Source organism: Pipra filicauda, unplaced genomic scaffold, assembly GCF_003945595.2.
Source record: "Pipra filicauda isolate LSUMZ 115617 unplaced genomic scaffold, ASM394559v2 scaffold129_size2064235_pilon, whole genome shotgun sequence".
Lineage (NCBI taxonomy): Eukaryota > Metazoa > Chordata > Aves > Passeriformes > Pipridae > Pipra > Pipra filicauda.
This window is the reverse complement of record NW_024103762.1, coordinates 90,077-97,547: the sequence shown is the minus strand read 5'-3', so window position 1 is coordinate 97,547 and position 7,471 is coordinate 90,077. Positions and strand designations below refer to the sequence as shown.

At 58.3% G+C, this 7,471-nt stretch overlaps 1 protein-coding gene across 2 annotated transcripts in view; it reads right to left on the bottom strand.

Annotated features, from left to right (window-relative positions):
• Window positions 1–396: 396 nt before the first annotated feature.
• The window catches only part of LOC113990618 (lysosomal alpha-glucosidase-like), a 15,829-nt gene continuing 8,754 nt past the window's right edge, over window positions 397–7,471 (bottom strand). For both annotated transcript variants that reach the window (XM_027726184.2, XM_027726185.2), the window contains exons 5-20: window positions 7,218–7,314; window positions 6,122–6,241; window positions 5,755–5,873; window positions 5,554–5,685; window positions 4,677–4,787; window positions 3,754–3,867; window positions 3,512–3,596; window positions 3,050–3,167; window positions 2,572–2,705; window positions 2,301–2,452; window positions 2,006–2,154; window positions 1,775–1,916; window positions 1,477–1,575; window positions 1,203–1,367; window positions 976–1,122; window positions 397–728 (exon numbers count right to left, since the gene is read on the bottom strand). In XM_027726184.2, the coding sequence (XP_027581985.2) occupies window positions 666–728; window positions 976–1,122; window positions 1,203–1,367; window positions 1,477–1,575; window positions 1,775–1,916; window positions 2,006–2,154; window positions 2,301–2,452; window positions 2,572–2,705; window positions 3,050–3,167; window positions 3,512–3,596; window positions 3,754–3,867; window positions 4,677–4,787; window positions 5,554–5,685; window positions 5,755–5,873; window positions 6,122–6,241; window positions 7,218–7,314 (1,947 nt within the window). In that variant the 3' untranslated portion in view covers window positions 397–665. The remainder of the gene's footprint in view (window positions 729–975; window positions 1,123–1,202; window positions 1,368–1,476; window positions 1,576–1,774; window positions 1,917–2,005; window positions 2,155–2,300; window positions 2,453–2,571; window positions 2,706–3,049; window positions 3,168–3,511; window positions 3,597–3,753; window positions 3,868–4,676; window positions 4,788–5,553; window positions 5,686–5,754; window positions 5,874–6,121; window positions 6,242–7,217; window positions 7,315–7,471) is intronic.

Below are 7,471 nucleotides of genomic sequence, written 5' to 3'. Positions count from 1 at the left end.
AAATGACTGGATGTGGTACTTGGTGCCGTGGTCTGGTTGACAAGGTGGTGATGGGTCACAGGTTGGACCTGATGCTCTCTGAGGTCTTTTCAAACCTAATCGATTCTGTGAATCTCTGACTGTGCGGTCTGGGATCAGAGAGTCAAAGGAGTGGGGTGGGGGCTGGAGTCAAGGGCTGAAATTGGGGAGCTGAGAGTAGTGGCTGAAATTTGGGGTCTGGGATGTGGCACTTGCATTAGAGGGGTTGGATTTGGGCTGAAATTGAACAGCCAGAATCAGGGGGATGGAATCAGGAGAACTGAGGTCACGGACGTAAGTTTGGGGTTTCCACGGCAGCTGGCTGCCCACCCTCTCTCCCTCATGCCACCCCTTCTGTCCCCACATCATACGCCCATGACAAGCTCTCCACGTGCCTTTATTGCAGCAGGGACCGTGGGTGCCCACACCTCCACCCACACTACCCACCTGGGGCCACGCGGGAGGCACCTGAGGGCCAAGCCCCCATCCCACAGCCCCTGTCCCCAGCCTGGGGGGGGGACACACAGCAGCAGGTGACAGTCCCCAACGCCTCCTCCACAGCAGCATCCCAGCTTCAGGGGCTGGAGCACCAAGCATCTCCTGGACGGGTGGTCTTGGCAAGGGTGGGTGACCCCATGGCCCCCTGCTCACAGCCACTGCAGGGAGAAGCCCTGGCTGAGGCTGATGCCGAGGTCACTCACAGTGAGAACCTGGGGAGGGAGAGGAGACATTTTGGGGTACAGCCTTGGCTGGAGGGAAGTGGAGAATGCCTTCCCCTACCCAGCCTGGCTGAGCTTCACTGCCCCTGAACCCTGGCGTGGCAGAAGAGCCACACTATGTCCTCACCCACCTCTTTGGTCACCAACCTTGTGACCCTTAGGGCTAGAGGAGGCAGGGTGGAGCCCCTCAAGATGGAGACTTCCACCCAGGACAGGGCACCCCAAGACGAGGCTGTACCTGGTTGTCCAGGTAGGAGAAGGGCTTCTCCTGGCCATTCAGAAGGACCTTGCTGGGCAGCTTCTGCACCCCAAAGATGCTCAGTGTGCCAATGGTGACATTGGTGGCCTCAGTGCTGCCATGGAGGACGGTGGAGGTGAAGATGTTCTGCAGGAGGGGACACCATGAGCTCAAGGTGGCCAGATGCCACCGGACCCCCCACTCCTGCCCTCCCCACCACATCCCACCTGCGTGACATTGAACACCAGGTAGGAGTAGCTGCCCCGCTCGAAGGTGTCCAGGCTCTCCCCATCATCCCAGAAAAGGTCCCCCCAGGCAGTGGCACTCGAGGACAAAGCCACGATGAGGCGCAGGGGGTTGCCTCGAGTCTCCTCGCTGGTGGTCCCTGGTTTCTGGGGTTCAAAGACATGGGTTCTGTAGGGCTATGAGCACTGGGGATGGGGGTCTGGGAGCTGAGGTGCTGGGGGACAGCACTCAGGGAGGTGACGGGTGGGCACTCACCTGGGTGGGCAGGATGGAACCCTCCCGGATATGCAGGTTGAGGTGCTCCAGGGGGGCTGACATCTTCAACATCTCCCCACTGCTGTTCACTGAGGAGCCCTGGGCAGGTGGTGAGAGATACAGGTGTGAGGGAGTCAGGGGCACAACAGGGTTCTCAGGCATGGGTCTGGGGAGCAGCCATCCCCACCCCTTCCTCCATCAGGGCTCGCTGGGCTCAGCCATGGTTTCCCACCCGCAGTCCCGAGATGGTTAAGCAGGGATGACCCAGTCCCTGGCCAAGTGCCATGGTGTTCCTCACCGTGTAGAAGTCGTACCACGTGCCTTGGGGGACATAGCCTGTGACCGAGTCCACCCCGGGCTCCAGCACCGGCGTCACCAGCAGGCTCCGGCCCCATAGAAATTGCCTGTCCAAACCCAGGGTGGCCACATCCTGGGGGAACCTGTGGCAGGATGAAGACACTGCTCGATCAGCCACTTCTCTGCGATTCAGTCCAAGCGTCTCCCTAGCTACTGGTGGGGATGGTCTTACTCAAAGAACAAGGGCCGAGCGACAGTGTCCCCTTGCAGGTGGGCATGGTGGAAAAGGGTGTAGAGGAAGGGCAGGAGGGAGTATCGGGTCAGCAGCACGTCCTTCATGGCCGTCCTGGCCGCAGGGCTGAACACCGTCGGGTCCTGGGCCTGGGGGAGATGCAGGGAGTCAGCAGCCATCCCACCCCAACCCCACCTCCCACACCCTGCATCCCCCATCCTGCATCCTCCATCTCGTGTCTCATATCCCCCATCCCACCCCTAGGACGCCTCCCACCGGGCACGCTGCCCTTGACCTTCTCGTTCTGGGTGTTGTGGTTGCGAGCGAAGGGGTAGAAGGCACCGAGCTGCATCCAGCGGGTGCAGAGCTCCTCCGAGGTGCTGCCAGAGAAGCCGCAGATGTCCGCCCCCACCAGTGGGATGCCAAAGAGGCTGAAGCTCAGCAGCCCTGAGGGCAGGGACAGTCAACAGAGCGCAGGGAGTTTCGGAGGTGTCTCCGAACAAGCAGAAAGCTCAATGGAGCTGGGAGTGCTGGTAGGGCACCTGAGTGCGTTCTGTGCCACCCACCTGGGATGGAGTAATACATGTCCTTCCACTGGCTCCGGTTGTCTCCCAGCCAGTGCCCTGAGTAGCGGCCCTGGCTGGGGAAGGTGGAGCGGGAGATGATGAAGGGACGCTTCCCCCGGATCTGGATCAAGGCACTGGAAAACAAGAGGGAGAGGAAGGGGCAGGAGGTGAGAGCAGCCCCCCAGGCATTTGCCTTATCCCACAACAGTTGAGGGAGAGGTCCAGGTTCAGCCCTGTGGCAGCCCTGCAGTGCTGGAGAGTTGGCCTGAGCAAAGGCTTGGCTCCAGGACCAGCCTCACCCACCCGTCCCTCCCAGAGCAGTTAGCTCCCCTCTTTTCCTGGGTCATTCTCACCCTGAAGGCTGCAAGCAGCCAGACTATGTCCCCTTGAAGTCAGGCACTCAAACTCCCATCCCCATCTGAGCAGGATTTTGCTCCACCCCATCCTCAGGCTGTCAGGAAGCAGGATGCTCAGGTACCTCGCTGTGGCTTTGGCTTCCATCAGCCCGTAGAGGTTGTGGAGATTGTAGTGCACCGAGGCTTTCTGCTTTGCTGAGGCACACACCGTCTTGGAGGAGAGGGAATCGCCCAGCACGGCTGCCAGCAGAGAGAGCCCAGTTGGCACCCGGTGGTGGTGGGGTTCAGGGCATGTGGGCCCCCCACACTTGCTGGCTCTGGGTCAGCCCTCTCACAGGAGCCATCACTGCCAGCCCAGTGCCAAAAGCTCACACAGATGGTCCCACCCTGCACCCTGACATGGCCCCAACAAGTGTGTAAGGCTTAGACACCGATACTGGCACATGCAAGTAGAGATGGAGACATTCAGGGTGTAAAACAGACAGAATGTCTTTTAGAAATGGTTTTCCCCCATCACACTCGGCAGAGATTTCAAAGCACGCAGTACATGCCAGCACAGCCTTGTATCTCATTTTCCTCCTTACCTGGAGTGTAGGGTGGGCTGTCGAGCTCTCCTGGGGGGCAGCCGTCTTCAGACCCATCCATGAAGTTGGATGGCTCATTCATGTCCTAAGCAAAGAAAATCGTGGAGCAATTTCAAGCATGTGGTTTTGGGCATTTGTGGATAGACCTGGAAAAGCTGCAGACAGTCCCCTGCAGCCAGGGCACACACTGGGTGTGAGCTGAGGTGCGGCAGGAGGCGACCCAGGGGCAAGGAGGGACTTACGATCCAGAGGCCATCGAAGGGCACATGGGCATGGAAGTGCTGCAAGTTCTCCAGCCACCACTGGTGCGTGTCTGGGTTGGAGAAGTCTGCAAAGGCAGTATAACCAGGCCAGACCTGCAGGGACACCACAAAACCACGGGTTCATCAAGCAGGTGATTTTTGGGGAGCTGCCACCGGGAACAGAGTACCACAGCATGGTGAAGTACCAAGGGGTGAAACAGGCAATAACCCAGAAATTAAATCCAGGCCAATGCTTTGAGTCCTGGATGCTACATACACAGCATACCCCTTCTTCCTCCACGGTACCAGGAGTATTGTGGTGCTGAGGACTCCCCACAGTGCGTGGGCAGTGACAGCTGAAGGAGCGGTTGCTCTCCCTTCACTTGCATGAGCCCTGACACCACCTTGCCCAGGGCATGTCAGGGAAAAGCCATGATTTCTCCATGCTTTGCCTCATTTCAGGAATTTTAGCCAATTAATTTTCCCCCACGTTTTCAGGCTACAATAAAACCCCCTCCTTGGAGATGGCGAGGGAGAGACGGTGGGAGCAAAGAGTTAGAGGGGTCGAACTGGGAGGGAACCACTGCGGAGCAGATCCGGAGATGCACTGTTCATCCCAGGCAACCTCCCCTCACACCAAAAAGAGGAAGGGAGAGAAATCAGATGACCAGCCTTGGGCAGCACTGCTGACTCTGTTAAGCTCATATGACTTCCACAGGCTCCTCTGTTGGACAGGGGCTGGCTCCTGGGGTTGGTGAAGACACCAGAAGGTGACACATGATTACAAGGGCTGAGCCAGGCTCTGGCAATTATCCCAGAGAAGTCTCTTGGTCACTTGTCTTTCCCTCTACAGTAAGGGATGAAATCCCAACCCTGCTATTGCATAACCCACAGGGCTGAGATTTCCCCCTGGAGCTCCTCACCTTCCCGATTAGCGGCTGCCCTTGGGTGGTGTTGAGGAACAAGCCCCGTCTCAAGCCTTCATCAAAAGGCCAGTAGGAGCCGTGAGGGTTGGTGCTGCTGATGCCAGGATCCTAAGGACAGAGCAGAAGGTTAGTGCCATTCCAGGCAGACCATGGCTCCTTCCCCTGGCCAGACCGGAGTGATTCACAGAAGACAACCCAGACAGGGTCAGCCAGAGCCCAGACACAGAGGCTGTTTGCCCCAAGGGGAACAGAAACTTGCTTGGATGCTTCCAGGCATGTTTTCTAAAATGCCACTTCTGTAAGTCCCCAGGACACATTAGGATGTTTTGGGGAGGGGGCGGACAAATACATGAAATCTTGCACTTATGCAAGAAATGTCAGGTCATGGACAGGCTTGGCTACTAAGGGGAGTTCAAAGGGGAGGAATCCAACCTTCCCCTGCAAGGACCCCAGCAAGCAGAACCCATGCCCCCATTCTTTGTAGAGGGAAGAAGGGAGATCCCAGCCAGGTCACAAGATCCTGGCACTCATGGGGATGTGGGAGCACCCGAGCTGAGCACCCACGAGTTAAACTGCCTGACCTACAGTTCCTCCATTCCTCCACCCATGGAGGTCAGAGGCACCCTTGTACCCCTGCAGCAGACAGGAGCATATCATGAGAACCCGGCCTGTGTGTCCGTGGTCCCTGCATTAGGGGGATTTCCAGTGGCAGTTTACAGCTGCCCATCCAGCACTGTGGGGACCAGCCTCCCACAAAAATTCTTGGGGCTGGGGTTGATCAGCTGGAATTGTGAGCATCCCTTACACCTCTGTCTTACACCTCACATTCCAGCTCTGCAGCAAAGACGGCACAGGGGGAGAGGAGGGGGAGTACCAAGATCATAACGTAGCGCTGCCCATGTTTGTGGAGGTCTTCCACCAGCGAGGGGAGGGAGGCAAATTTCTGGGAATCGAAGGTGAAGTCCCGGTACCCATCCATGTAATCGATGTCATTCCACTGTGCATCCTGCGGGACAGAGGCTCAGGGAGGAAGGATGGAGCCTGGACCCCCCACTCCACGGGTCTGAGGGATTACCTGGGGGATCTGGTAGTTCCTCATGGCTCTCACGGTCTGCCAGGTCCCGTTGCTGGATCCGTAGCCCCAGCGGCAGAGGTGGAAGCCGAGAGCCCAGAGGGGTGGCATGGCTGGGAAACCTGCAGTGGGAGAATGGAAGCATGGCTGGGGTGTCCCAAGATGACAGCAGCATCTCAAAAGGATAGGAAGGTAAGGGGAGAGGTGGGAAAAGGAGGTGATCGCTGCCCCCTGATGTGCTGGGAGGGCTGGGGGAGGCTGATCCCTCCCCAGCTGGGAGGGCTGGGGATGTGGTGAAGCTGGGGTGAGACGGGGATGTGAGCATGGGGAAGGTGCCTGCAGATAGCCATGGTGGGGTGCGGGCACTTACCTATCACCTGCTGGTACTGTTGGATGACCATGTTGGGATCGGGCCCCAGGAAGACGTAAAAATCCAGCACCCCTCCAATGGTCCTCCAGGTCAGGCCTGGAGCAGGCTGCAGGGCCACCTCTTTGAGGGGGAAGGAGAAGGGAAAAAGACAGTGACAACTGGGGAGCAACCTCCAGACCTCAGCCCACATGATGGGGACCAGGCAGCACCACAGGCAATGCTCAGGGGAATAGACAAATCCCTGCCTTGCACTCAGTGGATGCTAAATGGGTGTCTGGAAGCTTAAATTATCACAGCCCATGGGAGATCAGTGGTTTATGCTATCTTAAAAATCTGCTCTTTAAGCTCAAAGCTGCACCAGCTTCCACTGCTAGACCAAGATCAAGCACGTGCAGTGCAGTGCTTTCCTTCATGTTCTCCCCCAAAGCCCCCTCCTAAGTGAATCTAGAGCTACTCGTACAAGAGAGTGTGCGGGAGCAAGGCCTTTCCTGGGAAGGGCTTTCCACATGAATGAACCCTCGAACCTCAGCTCGGGTGGCTGCATCTCACACGAGCTCCTCTTCAGCAGCATGGCTGCAACAGATCCCAGCACAGCTGGAGCTGCCAGAGCCCCGGTGTGCACAGCATCGCCCCAGCTGGCTGCAAGCAGCAGCTGCTGGGAGGGTTGGGTGGTCACCGGTGCCGTCCCCGACACCGGGGAGCCCGCAGGAGCTGCTGTGTTACCAGCTGGCACACACGGGCAGATCCCACGGCCGCAGCTGGCGCGGCACAGCTGGGGAAACACGGGCAGCAGACGGCATCCTCGGCTGCACCCCAGCCATGCCACGCCGCCGGGCCTGGGGGCAAGGATGTTTCAGTGGAGGGGGGAATAGGCATGGACCTGCATGCAAGGCACTTGCTTTCCTGATGGCAACTCAGCAGCTGGGCGTGTGGTTAAACTGCTCGGCAGTTGCTAAAGAGCCTCGCTGTAGCCAGGAAACAGATGGCTGCGCTCAATAACGGAGCCATCAAACCACATCTTTCCCTTTTATGGCTTCCTCTTACCCCAGGTCCTCCACCAGGGACCAGCTGGCCTGGGGTCCCCTAACACACCTACCCATCGCGTTGCTGTTGAGAAGGAAAACCCCATGAGCATCTCCGCCCTCCTCCATCAGCAGGTAGAAGGGGTGAGCGCCGTAGAGGTTGAATGATTCCTGCAAGGAAGAGGTGCCAGGTAAGACAGCAGAGAGGGCAAAGCAGGAGAGCCCCATGTCACTGGGGGTGAATAAAAGGCCCCGAGCTGCATATGCTTCCACCACCTAACCAGGAACCTGTCACCCCCGTGGAGGACAAGGCAAGGGACGAGGATGG